The sequence below is a fragment of the Parasteatoda tepidariorum genome, chromosome 4 (assembly GCF_982258835.1).
Source record: "Parasteatoda tepidariorum strain Cologne lab strain chromosome 4, Ptep-v5.0, whole genome shotgun sequence".
In the NCBI taxonomy this organism is placed as follows: domain Eukaryota; kingdom Metazoa; phylum Arthropoda; class Arachnida; order Araneae; family Theridiidae; genus Parasteatoda; species Parasteatoda tepidariorum.
In genome coordinates, this window is record NC_141758.1 from 28,594,923 (window position 1) to 28,622,240 (window position 27,318).

The window sequence follows — 27,318 nt, forward strand, 5'->3', positions numbered from 1 at the left end:
TAGGTAGTCATTTTAATTTATTTCAAATATTATAATTACAACTAATGTTTACAGTTATAGAAGATAACAAAAGTTATTTAATTTTTTCAGCAAGAGAAGAAAGCAAAAACTTTTATATTATATTGCAATGGAAATAAAAACGTTCACCAGTTTCATCTAAAAATTGTTGTACTAATAAAAAAACCATTTTCTACTTAGCATTTGGCACTAATTCTATTCCAGAAAGCAGCTTAAAATTTTTAACAATCAGATTTTTGGGAGTGTGCATTACAATACTCTTATTAGAAAATAAGAAAAGGATGCACTACACTATAAAAATATGTTAATGGAAAAATTTATAGAGAATAATCTATGAACACCAAGAAAAATGGCAGAATTTTAATTCACACAATCACAACAAATATGACACAGTAAAAAGAATAAAATCAAGGTACTGAAAAGCACCAAAAAGATATAAAATACATATGTGCATATTCTTCATAAAGTACAACAAGATAGGTATAACTAAGAACTTGGAAATATAACCCAATTATTAGCTACCAATTTCAAAAGAATAAAAAATCAGAAAAAAATTAAGTGCAAATTATTACCCAACTCAAAAAATATTCTACACATTGAGAATTCCAGAAATTTCTAAAAAATAAAAAACTTAATTATAACACAAAATTATTTACCCAACACAAAATAAACAATCAAATTAAATGCAATACTCTTTATTTATGTTCGAAATAAAATAGATTTCACTACAACAAGTGTTATTTTTATTATATTCCTTAATTCGTAATTTTGATTTCAAAAATATTAATTGATTTTAGATAGAGGAAACATATTTTGAATGAAGAAATTGAACACTTAAACTCATTTCAGTATTAGATTAAATTTTAGTAAAAGATAATAAATTCATTATCTATCAAGTAATAAGCTAAATAAGAATGATTTTTATATAGATGTTTAAAGAAATTTTTTTAAATAAAAAAAAAAAAAAAACAGAAATAAAGTTTTATTAAACTAAAAGAAACTGATCAACATACTATAATTTTAAAAAATGTGGACTTTAATTCTACAATATTTGTTAATTTCCAATTACAATAAATTTAAAATCTTTTACAAAAACATACAGATTAAAAAAAAAAGTTCGATTTGAAATGATTGAGCTGATTCCCTTCATAATCAATGCACATAAATTTTACAGTTGCTTCTTTAATAGCTGCACAAGTTTTGGAATTATATAATTAATTATATTGAGCATTACAAAGAGGAAGTTGAAACAAAACAAACTTCTTAAACCACTTGAATTGTACATTTATATAACTCAACTATTTTATGTAAAATAATCTTAATTCAAGCAACAAAAAATTAAAAAAAAATTAAAGATGTACAGAAAAAAAAAAAATCAAACACGGCAGATCAACTAACGTGCTAGTTTCAAAATAGAAAGTAAAGAATGGTGATGCATGCTTTTCTTTATTTACAGAAAAATTAAAACCTTCACTACTCCTTTTAATAACCAAAAGAAATCATATAAAAATTTTTTGAATATTTGAAGATGAAAAAAAGATTTTTCAGTAAAAGCAAAAACTACGTTAATTATAATCATTAGCATAAATAAAAATTAGGACGTTAATTTCTATTTATTATCTATGGAACAAAATGTGAGACTTCAGACTAAAAAATATAAAAACCACACTACTGACAGCATATTAGTAATTTTAAAAATTAATGGATGAGATTCAAATTTTTTCTTTTTTAAAAAAAATTTAAATTTAGTTAGTTCTAATATTCTTCGCCTTCATCTTCAAAGTTATCCGTTGAATCAAGACCAACTTCTTCATAATCCTTCTCAAGAGCAGCAAGATCTTCTCTTGCTTCAGAAAATTCACCTTCCTCCATACCTTCTCCAACATACCAATGGACGAAAGCTCGCTTTGCATACATAAGATCGAATTTGTAATCCAACCTGGACCAGGCTTCAGCAATAGCTGTAGTGTTAGACAACATGCAAACAGCTCGAGGAACTTTTGACAAGTCTCCGCCAGGAACAGCTGTAGGGGGTTGATAATTGATGCCAACCTAAATACAAATATATGGTAAAAATATTAAAACCAACTTTCAAGGTATCATTTTACGCAATATTTAAAACAGATTAAAAACTTCAAACTGCTCATAGAAAATTTTTGCCTACTGATTGATATAATGCAAATTGAAAACTTATAAATGACAAAAAAAAATTGCCTTGTACTTCTGTGAAGTACTTAAGTAAAAATATATATGAAATCACAGATGGAAATATTCTTTGTTGTTGTTTATTTACGTCGCACTAGAGCTGCACAATGGGCTATTGGCGACGGTTTTGAAAACATCCCAGAGGGTGATCCGAAGATATGCCATTACAATTTTGGTCCTCTGCAGAGGGGATGGCGCCTCCGCTTCGGTAGCCCGACGACCTGCACGCAAAGTCGAGCACTTTACGGTAGAACAGTTTAATGAGGACCAATACTGCACAACCTCGGTCCCTACGCAGAGTGATCCAAGTGGTCACCCACCCGCAGCCAGTGATGCTTGACTTCAGTGATCTGCTGGGAACCGCGTCTTAACGATCAGTACACTGCGGGGCGGAAATATTCTTTAAATCGTCTTTCTATTTTTATGTTTTTATTTTGAATATTTTAAAATTTAGACAGAAGAAATAAATAAAAATCAGCCTAAATGTTGCAAATCATTGATTTTACGGTATATATAGCAAAAAAGTTTGATAAATTTATTACAAGTTTAATAAATTTATGCAATTCATAACATATAAATTTGTACATTCTTTAGCCCTTATAAATTAAAATATGCAAAAATGAACAAATGTATTAATTATTTCAAAGCAGAAAAAATGCTTTCACAATAAATTTTTAATTTGTTATTAGAACAACTTTAAATTTTGGATATAAGCCAACAAACTCTTTAAAGACTTTTCAAGCAAAACACCTAAGATTTCTCCCACAAGTAAATCACTAATTTGATTTTCAATGTAAATATATTAACTAACAAAAGTATGTAGCATTAGACAATGATGGCTAAGTATATGATTAGAATTATTGAGCTTTAAAAAGGTAAAAAAACAAACAAAAATGCCAGTATTTATTTTTGAATTAAAATTTTTAAAATATAAAATCTAACCAAATTACAGAAATTTAATAAAATATATTTCTCTGTGGTTTTCTGTGCTCTAATGTAAAGGTAAAATCACAGTAAAACATCTATATATTAGTTTAAAATATTCAAATGTATTTTTAAACAATATTTAATAATAAATTTTTAATTACTAGCATTCCATGTTTTTATTTAGCTACTAGAGCCCCAAAACTCTTAAAACAAGCAAAGCACATGTTTTCATTAAAAAAAAGCTTAAGAATTGACTATAATACTACATTCTAAAGAGAATGTTAAATTGCAACTGAAACCCACCAAAACAAACATCAGTAATTTAAAATGTAGAAAAAATGAGGTCATGAAAATCATTAAATTTGAAAAGCTTTTTTTTTAAAAAAAAAAAAAAATATGAAGGACAACAAATTATGGCAGGATAACACAGAAGAGCACTTATTCTGCAATAATATTTTATTTCGAAACATTTTCAGTAGTACTTTAAACTTTATGGTAAATTCTAGGTTTACCTGATTTTACTTTTCACTAAACATTACTAACGCTTACAACGTCCTCTTAATAACTTAAATACAGAGTGATTCTAAGCAAAATAAAATTTTTTAAAACTATAAATATTGTCAAGTAAAATGAACTTTTCTTTAAATTTATGACAATTATATTTAAACCACTCACATACATATAGATATTTTATAATTTCAAAAATAATTTTTACTAAAAAAAAACAAAAAAAAAAAAAAACATGTGAGATCAAAATTCAACATCATGCAAAACAGTAAGCATTTACACAAAATTAAGAAAAAAATTAAATTTTGAAAAACTTCCCTAAAAACTGGTTATACTTTGTTTTACTTCCTAGGGAAAAAAACTAAGTATATTTTCTTTTACTTAAGGAAATTATTTGGAGTATAGCCATGAAGAAATATAAAAATCTATTAAATTTAAAAAATCCAATACCTTAAATAAACATTTTATTACATAACAAATTGACTTCTATAAGGATTCATGCTTCAATACCATTTTGTTAACAATTCAAATACACAAAATTAAAATACTAACCGAAAAATAAAAAACTAACCTTGAAACCTGTAGGACACCAATCAACAAACTGAATTGAACGTTTTGTTTTGATGGACACAATGGCTGCATTAACATCCTTAGGCACGACATCACCTCTGTAGAGAAGACAACATGCCATGTATTTTCCATGTCGTGTGTCGCACTTAACCATCTGATTAGATGGTTCAAAACAAGAGTTGGTTATTTCTCCAACAGTCAGTTGCTCATGATATGCCTTCTCAGCTGACATCACAGGAGCATAAGATACAAGAGGGAAGTGGATACGAGGATATGGGACCAAATTTGTTTGGAATTCAGTTAGATCTACATTCAAAGCACCATCAAACCTTAAGGAAGCAGTAATTGAAGACACTACTTGACCAATCATTCTATTTAGATTTGTATACGTAGGGCGTTCTATATCCAAGTTTCTGGTGCAAAGATCGAAAATAGCCTCATTGTCTACCATGAAAGCACAGTCTGAATGCTCCAGGGTGGTATGGGTTGTGAGGATTGAATTGTAAGGTTCAACGACAGCCGTAGATACCTAAAAATAGATATAAATGAAGGCAAATTAAATATTGATAAAACTGAAATCACTTGAGTGATGCAGTCAAGGTGTTTTGAGATAAAATTTTCTTTACCGGAGATCAAAAATTAAATCATTTAATAAAAAAAAATATCTGTTTCATGAGAACTATTATATGGCCCTAAGTAAATCAGTAATAAATAATATTCTAAAAATAAACTCAAAACAAATAAATGCAAATTTCCTTATTTTCTTTCAAATTATGAGAATAGAACTTCTAAATTTTACTTATTTCACTGTACCCAAGATCACTTTGGTCCAAAAACACAAAAAAGCATTCTCGGTACCATAGACCCTACTAGCTTATTATAATATACCAATGATAAATTTAAGAGCATTTTTAACAAAAATTTGGATATTCACTTCCTTGAGGGGGAAAAAAATCAGGAACTTTATAAAAATAGCAATTCTTAAATAACCTCCTGTATTTAGAATGAAGACTTTATCGTAAGCAACAAAGCTAATTCTTTCATCCTCTTTTTATCTTCATGGATCACCCCCGTGAAACCTACGCTGATGAATATTTTCATAGAAAAAAAACAAAAATTTCGTCATAAAAAAAAAAATTCATGTCGATTATATTTTAATACAAATTTATCTTTGAATAGAAAAATATTTACACTTTAAACATTTTGTTAAGCTTAAATACCTTAGAGCAAACAATTATCAATTTAGCATAACAGCTAAATTAATTAATTGCAGCCGAATCGCTGTTGCCATTTTCTCATAATTACAAATTAATCAGAGCATTGACTGAGTTGTTCAGAATCTTTTTATATCATTAATAGCAAAATAACAAATAAAATATGAAGAGAAAATCAAAAAGGGCCTTGGCGGCGGAATGATACAAACTTGCAACATTGCCCTTTTGGTGAGAAAACTCCGATTTATGAATCTTAATGTCATGTCAGAATGAATATTAAAGATAAAATAAAAAATATATATTTCAAACAAGTAATGGAAGGAAACGATAAGTCAACAGATTGAGTCAACATCCTGCACCATTTAAAAATTATATATTTTGATTACTGCATTGTTTATTAGAACCAAGTCTTGTAAAATCAAATGAAAGATGAAAAATAATTGTGAACATTCAAAACTCTACCAGTCTGTCCAGACATTTTGTAAAAGGTCCATTTTTGTAAAATTGTGAAAAAATTACTCGTAATTTGTGAATGTGAAATAAACGTTAAGTTGCATTCTTTCAACCAGGGTCCGCTTTTGTGAATTTGTGCAAATAGGGTCTGTTATTGCAAAAAAACTTTTTTAAGGAGTTTTTAAATTGTAAAAACATAGAAGATTATGCTCAACACTGTAAAATTATAATTAAAAAAATTAAAATTTAAAAAATAAACAGTAATTGCAGCTACAAAGTTAGCAATGCAACATATAAATATTTGGTATTTAGCCTATACTGCTGTATGCAGAATATTCATTTCGGACGAATAAAGGAAGCGTCTGAAGAAGACAAAACTTAGTTCATTTACATCTGCTACATTTACTAGCATTATAAATTAAAACAAAAAACATGTTGAATAAGAAATTAAAATCTTCAAATAAATTATTTCGAAACTCTCATTGCAATTTATGTTCTGAACATATATGACAATCAACAAATACCTGGACAAAAAGTAAAAAATTAGGACAAAATATTTTATATCAGAAATATTGGGATAACTATTTACAAGGGCCTGTTTAGAAGAAATTTGGGTCCGTTAACGGACCCTTCACAAAATATCTTTTCATAAAAACGGACCCTTCACAAAATATTTTAACTTAAAAACGGACTCTTCACAAAATATTTTAACTTAAAAACGGACCCTTCACAAAATGATTTTTCTTTTAATCGGACCCTTCATTATTATTTTGTTAATCGAATAAACCCTTTCCAGGGCAGAAAATAAGAAAGATGGATGTAAACGAATTAAGTTTTGTCTTCGGCAGACGATTCTTCCATTATTCGTCCGAAATTAATATTCTGCGTTCAGCAATATAGGTAAAATACCAAATATTTGTATGTTGCATCTCTAATTAAGAAGCAGCAATTGTTGGTTATTTTTTAAAATTGAATTTTAATTTTACAGTGTTGAGCATAATCTTGTATGTCTTTACAATTTAAAAACTCCTTGAAAATTTTTTTTTTGCAATAACGGACCCTATTTGCACAAATTCATAAAAGCGGACCCTGGTTGAAAGAATGTGAGTAATTTTTTCACAATTTCACGAAAAACGGACCTTTCACAAAATGTCTGGACAGACCCCTGATTTATAAAGAGGATAAATATAATATAAATTCTACCATCTTTTTACTTTACAAAAATCACATCATTAGTAGTTATTAAAATTTCTAAACTGGGAGGAAATATGATTAGCGGAATGTTATTTATTGTACAGTGTGCTAAATAAGAAACGATCCATCGTGAATAACCCTTGATCTAAATGATTCAATTCTCATGTTTTAGGAGTCATTCTTAAAGGTTCAAGAGGATGACTTCAAATATGTTAATTAGGGCAAACTATATTTTAAGTTACAAAATCAGGCACAAAATGTACTTTCACTGAATAAACGCACCTTTTTATCAACAGATTTGAATCACAAACTCCCATAGTAGCCACAGTCCAGAGAATATGGTCCCCATAATTTATTTGTTCAAGGGAGAGATCAAAATTTTAAAACCTTAATTTTACTTTGGCGTACTTTACTATATCAAGAATATTTTGGGTGAAGTGAAAAAATTTTGCACACAATTATAAAATTTGTTTGTCCGAAGATAATTCCAAGCTAAAATTAATTTAGTAAATATTTATTAGATTATTTAATAAAAGTCAAGAATTGTTAGGTACCGTATATTCCGACGCATAACGTGCCCCGGCGTATAAAGCGTACCTGTAATTTCTAATACTTTTTTGAAATTTTGTGGGTAAAAAATGTCTGGCAAATCTGTCCTGGTTGCGTAAGAAAACCAGAAAGCCTTTTAGTGTGGGACATGTTCAGGTCCCACCTTACAGATAATACGAATTTTTTTTTTTTTTAAAGAATGTAACACCGATATGGCAGTTATTCCGGACGGATTGACACCATTCAGGGTGCATAGCCAAATCTTTTAATCAAAAATAAGCACTTTTTAAAAACTTTTCAAGCACTTAACAAAGATTTTCAAGCACTCAAAAAATTCATATTCAATCAATGATATTATTGAAACAGTTTTAGCGTTAAAAAAAACCCAAAAAGAAACGGGCGTAAATCAAAATAATCAGTACTTTCCCACATCACCGAGTGAATTCAACTTGACCCTGAACTCAGAACAAAAGTACTCTTACCCCCTACGTCAAAAAAAGTGTTAGAAGTAAAATGAAATAAACAAGAACAAAATTAAAATAAATTAAAAAGAAAAACATTTAATAACGATCTGATATTCTCTATCCGAATTAGAGCACTCGGGTTTCGGTTTCAAATGTGCGCGCATGCGCAAGTCATAACGTGGGTACGACATTAAGTCCGCGTGAATGATTACGTAGCAAACTCCCTATTTTTCGTGAAATGCATGGGATCCACCAGATATCACTGAAGGGGAAAAAAATTATTCGAAAAAAAAGCACTTTTTAAAAACGCCAGCTGAAAAAAGCACCTTTAAAAGCTTTTAATAACGAAATCCCCAAAAAAGCACCTTTAAGTACTTTTTACAAACGCTACGCACCCTGCCATTAGTTCAGCCATTGGACGTCTGCTTAAACAAACCATTTAAAGCCAATTTTTTTAAAAAAAACAACAACAGTGGATCACTTGGATATTGGAGGGCGAGAAAACCTTTACGAAAGGAGGACATATGCGTCATGCAAGTTTGGAAACAGTGTGTGAATGGATATTAAAAGCATGGGATGAAATTAAGCCTGAGATGGTTAGAAAATCATTCAAAAAATGCAGCATTTCAAATAATCTGGACGGATCAGGAGATGACTGTTTATTTATGGATGAGGGTAACACAGATGATGAAGACGAAACAGATTGTGATGACGTGCCTGAAGAAATAACGGAAGACTAATATAATGAACTAGTAATGAGAATAAATCAAAAGAAAAATGACAAAACTAAAATCGAAAATCACGAAATAGATGACATAGAGTCATTTAGCTATTTAGGTTCTATTGTAGATAAAAAAGGTGGAAGTAGCGAAGATATTAGACAGAGAATAATCAAAGCAAGAACATGTTTTAAGGGATTACATAAATTTTGGAGAGAGTCAAATATTGAAATTAAGACAAAAATAGTTTTTTACAAAGCTATTGTTAAAGCAGTACTATTATATGGCGCAGAAACCTGGAAACAGACTAAGATCGAAATACAAAAATTAGAAACCTTTGAAAACAAATGTTTAAGATTTATTTTTAAAATTTTCTGGCCTTACAAAGAAGTATCAAATCAAAATCTATTAAAGAAAGCTAAAATAAAAACAATAGAAGATGAAATTAAAAAACAAAGATGGGGCTGGCTCGGACATATCCTTAGAATGCCCAAAGAAAAAATTACATCTGTTGCGCTTACATGGGCCCCTGATGGTAAAAGAACAAGAGGAAGACCCAGACTTACCATCCAGCGCATGCTTTTGGGAGAATTAAAAGAATGTGGAATATCTGGCTGGGAGGAAGCAAGATCTATTGCTAGAGACAGGAGGGATATGCTAGAGGCCTTAAGTGCCCAAAGGCACGTAGAGGATAAGGGGGGAAGGGGAATATAATGAACTATTTATGTTTTATGTAATAACGAAAATCAATAAAGTATATAGGTAAAGGTATGTTATTTCTTTAAAATAAAAGTATTTTTCTATATTTAAATTTTTTTAATCTATAATTTTTTATATTCGGCGTATACCGCGCACCCGTAAATTCCAATGTTATTTTTTGTATTAAAAGTGCGCGTTATACGCCGGAATATACGGTATAAATTTTTCTTCTGTTCGAAATTTTTTTAACTTAGCATGACAAAATACAAATGGGGAGATATCGGTCAAAAAATTCGAGAAATCTAATAAATACAGCTTCTTTAAAATTAGATCTCAGAAACTATTCGACTAATTTTACTCCAAAATTTTTTTTGACTATTGTTAAGTAAAAGAAACTAACTTTTTAGTTATATAATTTATACTAAAAGTTATTTTTTTGCTTGGGATAATCTTTAGATATACTAACTTTACAATTATGCGCAAAAACTTTTCAATTTGTTTAAAAAGTTACAGTTATATGGTGAAATACGTAAAAAGTAAAATTAACATTAAAGGGTCTAAAATTTGAACCGCTCTCCTGTCCAAACTATTGGGACAAGACCTCCCAAATTGCAGTACGATTATTCAGACGAAGTGCGTTTTGTGTCTAATTTTGTAACTTAAAATATTGTCTGCACTTAATATGCATATTTGAGGTCACCCTCTCAAACCATTAAGATTTGAGTCCTAGAATGTGAAAACCAGATCATTAGATCAAAAGTTATTCAGGGTGGTGCATTTTTTATTTTGCGCACTGTACATATACATTTTAGTGGAGACAAAAAGTTTTTAAATTTACATGAAAGTAGGACATATAAATCCTGAAAAATCAGCACCAAAAGGTGCTACTATTAGCAGAAATAATCCCATGTGATTGCCTGGACAAGGAGTTAAGCAGAGATTATATGGCACTTTCCTGGTTGCCACACAAATCTACTTCAAGAATATGCCACAGTTCATTGACAGTGGTAATCGGGAATCAGTGGCAAGCCAATCACTCGGCAACCATTAACAATCCATTTTCAATTATTCAAAAAAAAAAAAAAAAAAAAAAAAAAAAGAGAACGTCCTAACCATAGAGATTGTCAGACATGTTTTATATTAAGGTAAGTCGAATAAAGAGGACTCAAAGATTGGACAGAAGCATGCCTCTGAAATGTAAAAATATCAATTGGTGCTTAAAATGATAGAAACGCAAACAAAAGGTAACAAACTCGCATATAAATTATTACCCAATATAAACACAGTAGGTGATGGAATCATAAGTCAATGTACGTTCTCAACGATGCAACCAAACAATGTAGCCCTGATGGTTCTGCATACAGACCCAGCATTCATCTATATACCCATATGAATAGAGATATGTCACTATTCATAGGGGCAGGCAGAGGCACAGAATATGCACCATCCTGCAAACAGGTTTGGGAAAAATCAGGCAACCTGTTGGCCAAGCATTGCTGGTCTAATTAAAAATAATTATGTTGCATAAAACAATTTTTTTTCTCCAATGCCCACATGTGTTAATATCTGTCAAACATAACTTTACATGACAATATAAAAGTTAGATTATTTATTTGTCAATTCAAATTGCTTAGTTTTATGAGTGGGTAGTTGAAAATTCAGTTTTATATATCAAAACAACGTATTTTGATTCTTATAATTTTTAACTCATATTGTTCTCATTCAAGGATTACGTAAAACCAAAAGAATTATTCTTTGTTGTTGAAGAAAAATTGTCAAAATTTTTTGACAATACACTAATTTCATTTTTTAATTATTGTAACGAAATAAAAAAAAACAAACATTATTTTAAGGAGAAGTTCTAAACAGAAAAAAAACAAACTTCTGGAGTATTATTTGGCTCTGAGACTTTCTCGCACTTCTGCGTCTAGGTTGGTCCTTGATCACACCACTGAATAAGCTCTTGTCTGTGATAGGGTGACATGTTTTGTCAGTGATACTGCAACAAGCGCAGAAGCCTTGGCTGTCATGCTGGTGGTCAATATAGTTTCAAACCTTGTTGAACTGGTCCAGCTCAATCTCGAAATTTTGCAAATGACTATATTTTCGTATTTGTTACCTGAATAAGATGTTTGCTTTCATAGATGTTAGTTGCAGACAGTTACTTAAATCTCCCACGAAATTCCGCACTACCGTTCTGAATCCTTTGGTTTCATAGTCAGTGGACTGTTAAGAGATATTAGCCAGTGTGTGTGTAGCAATAATGCAGTAAAAAAATTTGCAAACCTAGTAGGCCATAATCTTTTCTTTGTCAAAGGAGGTATTACGATTTTTAAGCTAAATTACATTTTAATATTTAATATTTATAATATTTAATCTTACAGGAGGTATTACGATTTTTAAGCTAAAAATAATGCTCAAAATGAGTATGGGGAAACTGCTATGAAGCCTCTGCATCTATATGTATTATAGGCGTTGCTCTTACTGCCTAGTTGTTACACAATTGTGCTAAAAATCAACCCATGTATTAATCTTTCATGCAAATTTTTACAGTATGGTAAGTCACTTTCCGGGTGTAGCAATTTTAATGGTCAGCAGTAAAATAGGTCATTACAAACTGCAAAATCATGAATAATTCATAAAATAGAAAATCATGTCAGCAGTTTCTAAAAAATAGATTTTAAAGAATACAAATCCCAATTTGTTAAGATAATGTCAATACTAGTTTACTTCAACACCAAAGTAACAAAAATAATTTTTCATAAAAATAATTCTTAGTTAAAAGAAATTTAAAATCTATTACATAATATTATTTTAAGTAAAGAAACAAATTTGAATAAATTGTAATTACATTGAAATAAATTTCAGTTAATATAGAAAATTATTAGAAATATCAAAATTACCTGAGGTGCTGGATATATGGCAAATTCCAGTTTTGATTTCTTTCCATAATCTACAGAGAGTCTTTCCATCAACAGTGATGTAAATCCTGATCCAGTCCCTCCTCCAAAACTATGAAATATCAGAAATCCTTGCAGACCTGAGCATCTTTCCGCAAGTAGCCTAGTTCTGTCGAGTACAAGATCAATAATCTCTTTGCCTATTGTATAATGGCCTCTAGCATAATTGTTTGCAGCATCTTCTTTTCCAGTTATCATTTGCTCAGGATGAAAGAGATGCCTATAAACTCCAGTTCGAATTTCATCGATGACGGTGGGTTCCAAATCCACAAAAATTGCCCTCGGGACATATTGTTGGTTACCGGTATCACTGAAAAAGGTATTGAAAGAGTCATCAGTGGCATCGGGAACAGCATCTCTCGCCATCTGACCATCAGGTTGAATTCCATGTTCTAAGCAATAAAGTTCCCAACAGGCATTTCCAATCTGCACCCCAGCTTGACCCACGTGTATACTGATGCATTCTCTCATCTTGTTCTATATTTAATAAACAAAAATAAAAAAAATATGTAGAAGACAAAAAATTAAAAAAACAATTTAGGTATTACTAAAGAGGATGTTACACTGCAGGAGAAATCCTTCATAGCAATTTCTTTATCAAAATTTCAAGCATAGTAAAAGTGAGTTTAGGAAAAACTTGAGTAAACCATAAAATAAAAAGAAACTTCAAAATACAAACAAGTTATTGCAAGATTACAAAAAGATTATGCATTTGGGGAGTTATCTTAGATAATTTATTTGGATTTTAATATTTTGAAAACAATTTTTCAACATTTAAAACTTAATGATTTATTTAAACTCACTTTCCTCCGAACTTTAAAATATCTATGGAAGTGAAACAAATTTTGCCTTCAAAAGTTTTTCCTGTAGTATGTCACTTTGAGACTTAAGCTTACTATATTCCATGCCTTTACATTTTATTCCCCCCCCCTCGTGAAATCAGAAAATAAATCTCAGATAAAACTTTTATCAGAGTTACTAACTAATCATTCCACCCATACTTTAAATAAAAAACATTTATTCCTTTTTTTTTGCCTATTTAAAACAAATCAGCCAAACTGGAAACACCCTTCAATTTTTATTAAGATATAGACGAGTGATAAAATTTAATGTTTGTAATGTTTGAAGGTAAAGAGTAATGGTAAGAAATAGACTTCCCAAAACAAACAAAAGCTAATATAGTTGAAATGGAGGAATGTTTAGTTCTATCTCAGGTTAAGTAATATGATAATCTAATAACAATCAAGATAGAAAAGTAAAATTGGGCAAGAATAAATGCATATCTTAAAAAAAAGAAAAAAAAGTGCACATTACATATTTTAAATCAAGGAAATTAAAAATTGTTAGAGGAAATAACTTTTTACTCTAGAAAGGAGGACTCACCTATCCACCATACATTAAGGTTTTACTATATGCTAAATTCAACTATGTCATAACAGTTCAAAGAAAGACTTGCATGGCAGCAAGAGGTTCAAAGGACCTAAAGCAAGCTGACATGCAATGTGTCCTCTGTTAGCCTTGAGAATCATGCAATATTTAACACATCCAATAATAAAAACTTCAAAAATTAAAGAGAGCATCCTGCAAAATTAGAAAAATATAACAAAATTTAAATTAAAATTTTTAAAAAGTAAAGCAAAACAAAAGCATTAGAATTTAGGGGGAAAAAAGGAAAAATTTAATAAAAAGGTGAGAAATTGTAAAACCTTTAAAGTGAAGCAATGTAGAAAATCATTCAAATTATCTTGCAATAATGGAATGACAGCATGACCGAATATAGATTTTACCACTGTTTATTTCGCGAGGTGCATAAAGTTTAAACGTGTGATCGTTTAAAAATTATTTTTTTTGAAAAAATGCAAAAATAAATCAATACACATGCATAATTTGTCCAATTATTTAAAAATCATTCATATTGAAACGCGATTCATATTCATGCATTTTAAAAATCACACAGTCTCATACATACGATTCTTGCTAACAAGATTAAAAATCATATATAGCAATTTCTATTCTACATTTTTAAAATCATACCTTCTGACTCTTCTTGCAATTAAAAAAAAAAAATCACACATTGCCATTCGTATTCAAGCAATTTAAAAATTACATTTTGAGATATGAATTCATAGGATTTAAAAATCGCATTTCACAATTAGTACTCAGCCCTTTCAAAGATCATATGCTGTGACCAAGGTTGGGTTTTTGACAAGATGCGTGTAAAAACCAGGCTTGGCAGGTTTTTGACATGTGACAGTTTTCGACGGTTTAAACCATGGTTTAAACAGTCACGTCAAAAACCTCACTGTCAAAAATGTCAAAAACCTATATTCATATGTGAAATTTAATTAATATATTAAATTTATATATTTTTTATGAAGGATAGTGTTTCTAAATATGTTCAAGAAAAAATAAATTTAAAATTTTGAAGAAACTTATATTTTGAATAGTAACCAAAATCTTGTACTTTTGAAGGCTCACATCTTTTGTAATATTATGTATTCATTTTCATGTGTTATTGAAAATCTGCAGTGATATTATTAAGAAATTTATTTATAACCAAATTTAGTGTATAGTATAAATTATACTAAAAATTAGACATTTTTAAAGATAAACATTAGCAGTTTTGTACATTAGACATCTTTTAAAGAAAAATCTTTTTAATATTCTTGTAAATATTCTTAATAATCTTTTTAACATAAGACAATACAAATTTAAGTGCTTTCTGTTAAATACACAGAGTAGTTAGGGTCGATTTACAGTATATTCGGCCTATTCATTTACTATGCTGAAAATTTAGTTTATCCAAATACTTGTGAATTTCATTTTGCTGAATACTATATAGTTTTGCTGAATATCTAAATATTCAGCTGTTAAATAATTACTTCTTGCTTTCAAGATATGCATTATTTGTACTCTTAATACAAGTGGGGGAAAAAATTAAGAGGTAAAAATTGTTTTAAAATGATAAGTGTATTAATTATAAATAAATATAATAAACAATAGGAATTATATTTATCATTATTCACAAATATAACTACTTTTAAATTCAAATTAACATACTGGATAAAAAAATATTCGGTATAACATTAAAAAAAATTTTCATACACTTGTATCAAGTTTGTATTTATACAATTTTGAATTTTCTTAATTGTATTTTATTGTTTGTTTTTTCTTAAGTATCAAAAAAAAAATTTTTTTTTTTCAAAATATAAATATTTAAAAAAAATTTCTGCACATGCATTTGAATATAAATTTCTGAGATTTTAAATCTGTTATTTTACCTTAATTTTAATTAAAAAATATTTTAAAACCTGCTGTTTACCTACAGTATAATTAAATTTCAATATAATGCATGGCAACTGTTGGTAGTTTTGAAGTTTATATATTTTCTTGGCTAACTTCAGTTTTTGACATTTTCGACGGTTTAAACCAGTATTATACCCTTGTCATGTCAAAAACCACTCTTTGACGTCAAAAACCCAACCCTGGTAAAAACCTGTTGAAAAGTGTCAAAATCAAGCCACAAAATCTGGGGAAATTTTCGTTTTAGACATTGGAGACATTAAATTCAACAAATCAAGCACAGTACTTGTATTATATGCAACTACAGTGTTTTCATTACAGAAAAAAAAATGGGAGAGAATTTCTCACCCTTTCTCAAAAACAGGGTTAGATTTCAAAAACTTAAGAAAACACGAATAGACGTGGAAAAAAATTATTTCTTTAATTATAATACATTTTTAACATCTTCTAATTGAGAATTTTTGCTGCATCATCATATGGAAAATGTTCTATATCTACTTTTTCATCAGCTATTATATTTATTTGGCTGAAAAAAATCCGTATTTGTTTTGTTTTGACCGTTTCTACAGACATTTGTTTCATTTTCATTTGTCCGTTATGGAGTAGAAGATGTCGCCTTAACAAGGTATTTGTCCATCTTACATTCATGCACAAAAAAATTTAAACGTCGAAAAAACCTTACCTACGGTGAACACGTGGTTGCAGAGAAATGTGTTCTAAAAGTGGTTCGGGGGGGGGGGGGGGGGGGGTTCGCACTGGTTCTGATCAATACTGGTAAATAGGAAAGCAAGATAATAAGGACCGATGTTCAAAATAATGAAAGATCAAGGAAGAAAAGTGAAACGGATTTTATTCAAAATGGCAAAAGACGAAATTTTTTCCAAAATTCGAGAAAATGGGGAAATGATTGAGAGGAAATGGGGAAATGATTGAGAGTGCGCGAACTTTTCGTGTTTATCATTCTTTATTGCGAGAAAAGAAAAAAATATGCGAGATTCTCGCACTGTAGTGAAAACACTGAACTATAATTATAATTTACATCATATTTAAAAAACGCTGCATTAATTATTGAAACTATTAATTTATTTCTCTAATGGTAATCTTAATACATTAAGACCACAGGGTTGGCAGGTTCTTGATATGTGACAGTTTAAACCATGGTTTAAACCGTCACGTCAAAAACCTCACTGTCAAAAATGTCAAAAACCTATATTCATATGTGAAATTTAATTAATACATAAAATTTATGTATTTTTTTATAAAGGATAGTGTTTCTAAATATGTTCTAGAAAAAATAAATTTAAAATTTTGAAGAAACACTTATATTTTGAATACTCACATCTTTTGTAATATTATGTATTCATTTTCATGTGTTATTGAAAATCTGCAGTGATATTAAGAAATTTATTTATAACCAAATTTAGTGTATAGTATAGATTATACTAAAAATTAGACATTTTTAAAGATAAACATTAGCAGTTTTGTACATTAGACATCTTTTAAAGAAAAATCTTTTTAATATTCTTTTAAATCTTCTTAATAATCTTTTTAACATAAGACAATACAAATTTAAGTGCTTTCTGTTAAATACACAGAGTAGTTAGTGTCGATTTACAGTATATTCAGCCTATTCATTTACTATGCTGAAAATTTAGTTTATCCAAATACTTGTGAATTTCATTTTGCTGAATACTATATAGTTTTGTTGAATATCTAAATATTCAGCTGTTGAATAATTACTTCTTGCTTTCAAGATATGCATTATTTGTATTCTTAATACAAGTGGGGGAAAAAAATTAAGAGGTAAAAATTGTTTTAAAATGATAAGTGTAATAATTATAAATAAATATAATAAACAATATGAATTATATTTATCATTATTCACAAATATAACTACTTTTAAATTCAAATTAACATACTGGATAATAAAGATATTCGGTATAACATTAAATTTTTTTTTCATACACTTGTATCAAGTTTGTATTTATACAACATAACTTGTAAGTTCCTTATAAATATTAGTTATATGTTCCTTATATGTCAAAAATGCATAGTAATAAACTTTTAATTTTCTTAAGTATCAAAAAAAAATTTTTTTTCTTCAAAATATAAATATTTAAAAAAATTTTGTGCAAAATTTTTCAGCACATGCATTTGAATATAAATTTCTGAGATTTTAAATCTGTTATTTTACCTTAATTTTAATTAAAAAATATTTTAAAACCTGCTGATTACCTATAGTATAATTAAATTTCAATATAATGCATGGCAACTGTTGGTAGTTTTGAAGTTTATATATTTTTTTTGGCAAACTTTAGTTTTTGACATTTTTGACGGGTTTTTGACGGTTTAAACCAGTATTATACCCTTGTCATGTCAAAAACCACTTTTTGACGTCAAAAACCCAACCCTGTAAATAATCGACATTTAAAAATCGACATATTTATAAATAATCGACTTATAAATCCATATTTATAAATAATAATTTATTTCTTACTTAGGCAGATTTTTTTGATTAAATAAAATTTAAGTGTTGGTAAATAATTGTCTGATCTCACCGGATAATTTTTTTTATTTTATTGGTTCTCAATATTTGTGGTGACTAATTATATTCAGGTGAGCAAAATATGTCTGATTGCACGCACAAGGCTTTAGAGGAAATTCAGGCAGCCACGGGGAAATTTATTTGAGGTTACTCCCTCAAGCTTCTAAGATTGAACTTGAAGATCCAATCATTCGATCTAAAGTTATTTAGGGTGGTACTTTTTTTTTGGTGCACTGCACACTTAATTCTTTTCAATAAAAAACAGAATTTTAAATAATTTAGAGATAGCAGTTTAGAAAATCTTTGGTCTTCACCATTATAGTTACATACAGCTTAATTGCATAAACATTTTAAAATAAAAAATTAGAATTTTAAATGAAAAAATCTTATTTTTGAGCACCCTCTCCAAAACAGGGAATTATATTCTTTAAAAAAAATTTCTTAAACATGAATAAATATATTTATGACAGCCAGAGCACGAAAATTACAATACTGACCCGGAAATGAAACTTTCTTAGTTAATACCATTCTTCACGTTATTATTAGTTAAAGATATTACAGCCATTTAAGGACACAGTGACTTAATGCGAATAACACATTTTAATGAAACTAAAGACTCAACTGTGATGGTTTAAGGAAGGTAAATAATTTTAGAGCTTTAAACCACTAATAATTTTGAACGAAATTTCATAGCCAATGAAGAAAATGTCTTAAGAAATACCAAATATTAAAAAAGTTAAGATTTGCAATCTAGTTCGGACATACATACTAGTAATTTTTAAGAAATTTCATACATCATTTGTTACAATTTGGAAGAAAAATTAATGAATTTGGTAAGAAACTAAAATGGCTAGAATTGGAATACATCAATAAACATAAATTATGAATTCTAGAACGTCACAGTGGATTCGTCGATATTGACATTGCTTGAGAGGGCGATAAAGTTTGCCATCGGTAATTCAAGATTTGGCTAAACATTTTTTTTAATGGCATCACAGAGATGTAAATGGAATTATGGGAAAATCAAACATATTGACTGACATAGGCTATATTGTAATGGAGTTGGATATTTGATTTTACAATGATGATTTTTATTTTCGCAGATGGGAAGAGAACAGTATTGATGTCTATCGACGGTTTGTTCTACTACGCAAAATTTTTCTGTAGAAATTTCTCAATTGTTGGTTTTAGGACAGAATTTCATGACTTTTTATCTGCTGAATGAATGTAACGGTAAATTTATTGTGAGCAAAGTGAGTTTATATGATTGTGAAGTCCATCTTTTATTACTGTGCATTTGCTAAAATGATTAGACATGGGTATAATTTCAAGGTATTTTTAAGAAAAGAAATAGGATACACATTTTAAAGTTAAGTGAGCAACTTTGCTTATTATTGTATCTTTTTCTATGTGCCTGTTTAGCGTCGGTAAATAATAGTTTTGTGTCTAACATGAATTTTTTAAGTTTTGCTCTTTTTATGCTGAGTCACTGAGGATTTAAGGTTAAGTGCCACAGTCCAATGTATGTTTGTCCCATAGACACTACACTAATGTTTTTATAAGGCAACAACTTATGGAAAAGGTGTCAAAATAAAATTAACAAGAAATATATATTTAGGTTTACCTAAGGGTGGTTGCAAGTTATCTTTGAGTTGGTTCGTTTCTTGAATTTTTTTAAAGTTTTTTGCAGACCACTGCCTGTAAGTCGCATGAACTTGACAATTGTTTTGGCATAGATTTGAAAATCTTCCCCATGGCAAGGACATCAGCAATGAAAGTTAAAAGAGCGCACTTGCACCCTCTTCTTGGAAATTAAGTAAATAAAAATCCTATTTTGCTTTTAAATGTTTATAAATTTTAATAATTATGATTTGCCATATTAAATTAACTCTCAGACAGAAACTAGTATTCTATTTTAATTTTTATCTCATTAGGAACTGAAATGTTTGTTTCTGTGAAGCCTTGCAAAAAGCTTAACAAGATAAATATTACTTAATTACAAAAAAAAGTGAAAGATCTATTTCCATTATTCGTTTGTATCATATTTATTTTTAAATAATTGAAGCAAATCATTATTTTCATACTTATTTTTTTTAATTATATTTTAAAAATTTAAAATTACAAACAATTTAGTAGACTTATTTAAATTCTTGAAACAGTTTACAAAAAATTCTAACGCACACATGGTCACAATTCAAAAATTATATTTACGCATACAGCGTACTTAAGGTGGCCTGTCCTTCCTGCTCTTTGATCCCCATAAATGCAGGCTCCTTACAATAAAAAAAAGCCACCATCCCTTAAAACCACTGTCTTTTTATTTAATTGGTTATTGATGATTAATTTTTAATTTCATTCTTTCATTGTAGTAAGATTTTTCGCATATTGTCTAACAATATAGCTAAAATTCGCATGAGATTCAACTTCAGAGATACTGACATCATTTATTTGGGATGGGGGAATATTAATGAATTTTTTTTAGTGATTTCAAGTTTTATCATTTTATTTATTTAAATAAATACTGTTTGTCTAAGATAGGTACTCTAACCGCCACTAAGTCTGCGGCAGTCTGGTGCTATGGAAACAAGAGGGCATTTTAGGGAGGGTAGCTTCGATGAAGAGGTCTCCTTTTCTCTCGCCAAAACCAGTCCTAAAGAGGAACCCCGCACCCCTACTTAAAATAATCAGACCTCGTTACTATAGTCATCGCCGCAGCTCCAGACGAATGTCTGGCAGAGTACTTATCTTAGACAAACAGTACCTTTTATTTAAAAACATCCCTTTAAATATTAGTTTGCATAAACCTTCAACTTTTGCCTTGATAATGAGTGAGAATTACTTAGTGAAATATACACATAAAATAATATAAAGGGTAATTTAAAAACTGAGGATAAAATTCAGTTATTACGTAACATTATTATATAAAGTAAGTGAGAATTACTTAGTGAAATATACACAGAAAATAATATAAAGGGTAATTTAAAAACTGAGGATAAAATTCAGTTATTACGTAACATAACTATATAAAGTAATTCTCACTCATTGTCAACAGGGGTCTGTCCAGGCATTTTGTGAAAGGTCCGTTTTTGTAAAATTGTGAAAAAATTGCTCATAATTTGCGAATATAAAATAAACGTTAAGTCACACTCTTTCAACCAGGGTCCGTTATTGCAAGGAGCTTTATCCTTGTCCGTTATTCAAGGAGTTTTTAAATTGTCAAGACATACAAGATTATGCTCAACACTGTAAAATTATAGTTAAAGAAATTAAATTTTAAAAAATAAACAGCAATTGCAGCTACTAAATTAGCGATTCAACATATAAATATTTGGTATTTAGCCTATACTGCTGAACGCAGAATATCAATTTCGGACGAATAAAGGAAGAAGCGTCTGCCGAAAACAAAATTTAGTTTATTTACATCTGTCTTTCTCCCCCCCCTTCCTGGGAAGGGTTTATTCGACTAACAAAACAATAATGAAGATAAACAAACTTGTAAAGGGTCCGATTAAAAGATAAATTATTTTGTGCAGGGACAGTTAATGGACCCAAATTTCTTCTACACAGATCCCTGGTCAAGATAACAGAAAATCTGAAATTCTTGAAAAATAATTAAAGGCAAGCTAAAAGACAATCTCTGTATAAATTTTCTTCAAAACAGAAAGTAAACTATATTAAAAAAAACATGAAATGTTTTTTTTTAAACTATAAATCATGAGAAAAAAAATATAACTATAAATCAGAGAAAAGTAATATAACTATAAGTCAGAGAAAAGTAATAATAGAGATAAAAGGTGCATTTCTTAAGTAAAAGGTATTAATTTAAAAAGAAATGGTAAAATTTAAAATCACAGAAAGAATGATTAATATACTTCCCCCTAAATTTAGATGTAAGGATCTACCTGACCGAAAAATTCGAATGGTCATGCAAATTTTAACTATATATCTAGACAGTTTTATAGTTAAATTTTAATAAATAGAATAAAAATAAAATTTTAATAAATAGAATAAAATTAAATAATAAAATTAACTAAATAAATCACAAGTAGACTCTTCATTGAAACAGGTGGTTAAGAAAACAACCTTTTTCTGAATAAAAATGCAGTGTTTTTAAGAAATCGCTGTTTTTTTGTGAAAAAAAGATTAAGGAGGGCACGTTTATAAAGAAAAGAGCAGGCGGGGCAGGCCGCTCTTCAAAAAAAGCTGAGGGTGAACACTGACAATATATATTTTGATAACTTTTAACAGTGTTAAAGTGAGTGCCCTTTTAAAACTCAAAGTGCCCTACCTTATTCTTATTCCTAGAAAGAACCTAGCATATAATTTTTTTAATATTTTTCAGAGTAATGGACTTTAAGAAAATTTCCGTGGCGACCATGTGGTTGCCATTTTTAGTCTTTTCTATTTCATTTAGTTTCTTTTTCAGGACAATTGTAATAATTTCTTCTACAAAAAATACCAAACCTCGTGGTACGTAGGTAAATAAATTCCTCTCATAATTTAAACTGATCTGGTGTAAGATCAAACAAAATTAGATAGAAAATTAGGATATTTGTATGGAAAGCAAAATATAGGGAAATTAATTGCAGGTCAATATATCAATTGAAAGCACATTTTAATTACAGATAAATTAGATTTTGATTCCAAAACATAAAAATATTCACAAATAAATACACATTAAGTAAGTAATAACGGTCAAAAAATTTCTAACACTATTTATTAAAAAAAATGAAGTTTCATAGAATGAAGTTTCACAGGATGTCGTACTGCTTCAGCAACACACCCTAAAAATTATTTCGTATCAAAAATTATTCAACAGCAATAGACTGCAAATAAATTTAAATATTATGCTTTCCGAACTTCTCAAAATAAAGACAAAAGACACTTAAAATATATAAACGATGCAAAAAATGAAATTGAAAATTTTTCTCACTTTTTCTGTTAATACAAGATAAGTTCGATGAGTATCAGTCTAATTATTAAAATTTATAAGTTTTTCGCTAGATACCAAATATGGAATAAAAATCCCTAACGCCTATTTACCTGTTTGCGTTGCGCAATATTGCGCAGGGGCGGATTTAAAAAGAAATTTACGTTATTTACGATTAAAATATTATAATACGCAAATTATCGATAAACAATATCGAAGTAATTATTTAACACCAAGGTAGCCGAGAAGAAGCTATGTGGTATCTTAGGGGCCATTCCCATGGCATGCGATTCCTACGCCTCCGGTCACCGTGCACGAACGGAGACGCGCACGACGGGAGGAGGAGCTTTAAACTCGCAAGAAAAATGTCGTCATTTTCACGTCGCATTTCTACTCCTAGGAAACACCTGTATCCTCGCGCTTTCGAACGGATTTTGCTAATGGGCTGAGATCTTCATTTTTCCTCCCATCTATTGAATGTCTTTCACCCAACAATTTGCGAGCGAAAGCTATTCGAACGTCCGAATAGGATGCGTTTTGCGCTGGGATTAAATTAGATTTCAAAGATTATTTTTACCAAGATATTTTATGATTTTTTTACAAGCATCTAACTAAATATTTTATTAATATATTTCAGGCATAATTTTTCGCTCACTAATTTATTATTTATTATAATAAATCGATTAAATATTTAGTTACTTGCAGAACTTATAATAAAATCTATAATAATCTTGTACAACTTCAAAACGCGAACGTTTTTTTTTGTTGTTCCAAATTTTTGTGTATTCTTCGCCATAATATGCGTAGTATACTTATTGCCGCGACTTTATTAACTTTTATTTTAACTACCTTGAAATATTTTTAAAATATTTAGAGAAAAAAATGCATCATAGTTTAAAGAAAAACTCGTTTTTTAGTAAATTTTGTTTCGAAAAATTGGTGAGTTATAACTGATATTAATGCATTATAAATAAATAAGATTACTAACTAAATCGTATATAACATAAGTAAGAATTACTGTAAATTGCATACTTTTTTTCATCCGCTGTACAATTTTACTCTCTCTGCATTTAGCATGCTTTTCACCAGTAGCGTGTGGATAGTCATTGGAGAAGGAAGTATGTTAGTTTCTATATTTATTTTCAAAAAGGTTAAACATTTTTAAATTAGGAAACTATATAGAACTGAAAGCTGCATTTAACATAGTTTTAAAAGAAAGCGTCATGGAATTTATTTTCATTATTATTATTATTTTTGTTTTTGAGATTTAAATAAGACCAATAATTAGAAAACGGAAAATATCATAGTATATTTTCATACCACTGAGTAGAGGATGAAAGAGAAGAGGAAAAAGTCAACCAAATCTAAGCCCCAGGTGACTTATTCGAGTACTGCAATTGCGAATTATCACCTGTTATTTATTCGATTGCGAAATAATCGCAGCCGAATGAGAATCAAATTGATGGAAATTGAGAAAAACTCGTCAATCTGGATCTTGTTTGCATTATTTTCATTTTGTGACCAACCTAAGTTAACTGTTTACCGAATTCAAACTTGAAACGTAAATATTTTCCTCTTAAAAGCCTTATCTCTGCTTTGAATATACACAAAAATCGTTTTCGAAGCTTGCATAGAAATTTTCACTTCTTCCAAACATACATAAAACAGAGTTTGTTACGGTGTTTGTTTCCTCCTTGTTAGCTTTGAAGATCATCTTACTTGTAAGGCAAACATAAACATTCTAACCAAAAACAGTTAACACTAGAAATATAGGATCGGTCATTCTGACCGTAAATTAACTCGAGAGACTTTGAGTCATAAAATAATTACTACATCAGCTTACTTAACTGCTTCTCCCCCATTGTTTATTTTATTTGAGAACATACCTGACAAGATTATTACTATACAAGTTTTTTTCCCTAACCAAAAATCTCTCTCCTGCTCGCTGCTGCTCTCTGTTTCGTAACTTTCAATTGTTTCTTATCAGATTGCTTCGAGGTATACGCTTACAACCGACTCATAAATGACTGTTGCCATCCCAGAAAGGGTAATGTTTCTTTAAAAAAATTTAACAGGGATTTGTACAGGAAAAAATACGCTAAATAACTTTTGCTGTTAAAAACTTATTCAGTACATAGGGGGAAAAAGACTATTAAATTTCTGGCTTGGTGAAGAACTTAAGATCAAATATTTTTTAACAGTTTGATAAATCTAGGAAAAAGGGAACATGCCGTTGAGTTCCCTTGTAGGAACAAAATATTTCAACGGACAGCTTTTTACAGCCTAAAAACTTATTAAAAACTATTTGAGCAAAAGGAATTTCAATAATTATTACAATGTGGCTGATATATATAAAAATCCCACCAATTAGCCTTGCCCCCTTTTTTTCAAAAGAAATATATTCTAGTATAGGATCAAAAAGCTATTATTATATATCAACATAAACATCAAAACAAAAGGAAAAATCAAAACAAAAGGACTGCATCTTGAACACTATACAATACTATCGAAGATTTAACATAGTTTATAATCCTAAAAATATCTCAGAAAAGGAAATCTTTTTCAATGTCTGTTTCTCCATAAGTATTTAAGCTAGGCTTGCGAAATTTTATGCAATTATTATGAATAACCTAACCACTAAAGTAAATGATAAGCGTAACAAGCTTATTGCTATACTTTCTGGCATAGGGTGTTGAAAGACACCAGGTTCCGCTCATAATTCATTACCGGTCTTTCAATCCTCTGTAAGCTTTAAACTTTATTGAAAAATATGAAAAATAGCATGACACCTCGAGAGTTACAAAATAAATCCTTAATTTCTAAAACTAAAAGTGTCTCTTCCTTTAGTATAGCGTAACGTACATGCGTCCAAAAATGTTTCATTACATTAACACAAATTAGTTTTTTATGGTGTTTAAATTTTTAGTAAATGAAAAAATAGAGTTAACAAAACGACATAAACTCTTTCTAGTGAAAGGGGAATTAAATAATTAATTTCACTTTAATTATCGTGTAAAATCTAAAAGAATTTATAGTAGTTCTTAGTTCCTAGAATAAATAAATAAAATAAGAGCGATGATCTACACTTAAGACTAATTTGTCTTTAGTCTTAAGCATTTTCACATCCGAACATTTTCTCTTGATAAGATAATTTTTATCATCTAAAATATGTCACAGCTCCTGCTGTATAGCTCATTTTGTATTATTTTATTATGAAAGACACAAAAATTACGCTGCTGGTGTACTGCTATTGAGTTATATCGTGTTACAAAAATATCTATGTAAATACAAGATGAGGAAATAATCTAACAATATTTTTAGTTTCCTAATTCTATGTAGGGGAGAGTGGGGTCAATTGTAACAGGGTACGATTGTAACAGAGCAAAAATTTCGAGTGTCGCGTTCTAGATTTGGTTCCTAGATGGCACACAAGGTGTATTTAATAAATCTACATGTACACCCCTGCTGGCAACCATTTTTATGTACTTTTGAAAGAGTTACATCACAAAAGATATTTTCAAGCTACGTAAGTACTTTTTTTTGGTATTAGATTATTGTATTGTAACAAAGTAATTTTGTTTTAACAAATAAAAATTATTAACCGAATATGTAAGTGGACACCTTAATTAACATTTCAATAAAAAAAGAATTAGTTTTGTTAATTAACTAGCAATGATTTTAACAAATGAAGCTGAAATGGCGTCTTGGGGACGATTGTAACAATAAGTAAAGGGACGATTGTAACAGCTGAAAATAAATAATCTTATGTTCACAAACCATTACTTAACTCTTTAGGAACCACCAATAGTTTCGTATATCATTTATATTAAGTTGCATTTGCATTATTTCATTTGTCACCTTTCGCAGCATAAATTAAAATTTTTAACCCCTTAAAGTTAAAAGTTTAACCCTTTAAGTCTCTGCTCATTATTATTTTTACTCCTAAAATATCACTTCAATTTTGATCAATGAAAACATATATCACAACTATGATAATATGTATAATAAACTATGTTTTAGTTGAATTTATGAACTGTTACAATTGACCCCGTAAGTGAGGA

The 27,318-nt window shown here is 29.1% G+C and overlaps 1 protein-coding gene across 3 annotated transcripts; it reads right to left on the minus strand.

Moving 5' to 3' along the window:
* LOC107442938 (tubulin alpha chain) lies at positions 1 to 23,475 on the minus strand. 3 transcript variants are annotated; one of them, XM_087160867.1, is made up of 5 exons: positions 23,261 to 23,388; positions 13,863 to 14,060; positions 12,423 to 12,956; positions 4,229 to 4,756; positions 1 to 2,070 (listed from the first exon to the last, which is right to left on the minus strand). In XM_087160867.1, exons 3-5 carry the CDS (start codon positions 12,948 to 12,950, stop codon positions 1,774 to 1,776), a joined length of 1,353 nt encoding a protein of 450 aa, XP_087016993.1. In that variant the 5' UTR covers positions 12,951 to 12,956; positions 13,863 to 14,060; positions 23,261 to 23,388; the 3' UTR covers positions 1 to 1,773. The 3 variants fall into 3 exon arrangements, with proteins under 3 accessions (XP_087016993.1, XP_087016994.1, XP_087016991.1); XM_087160868.1 differs by lacking the exon at positions 13,863 to 14,060 and having other exon boundaries at positions 23,371 to 23,475; XM_087160865.1 differs by lacking the exon at positions 13,863 to 14,060 and having other exon boundaries at positions 23,261 to 23,447.
* Positions 23,476 to 27,318: the final 3,843 nt, after the last annotated feature.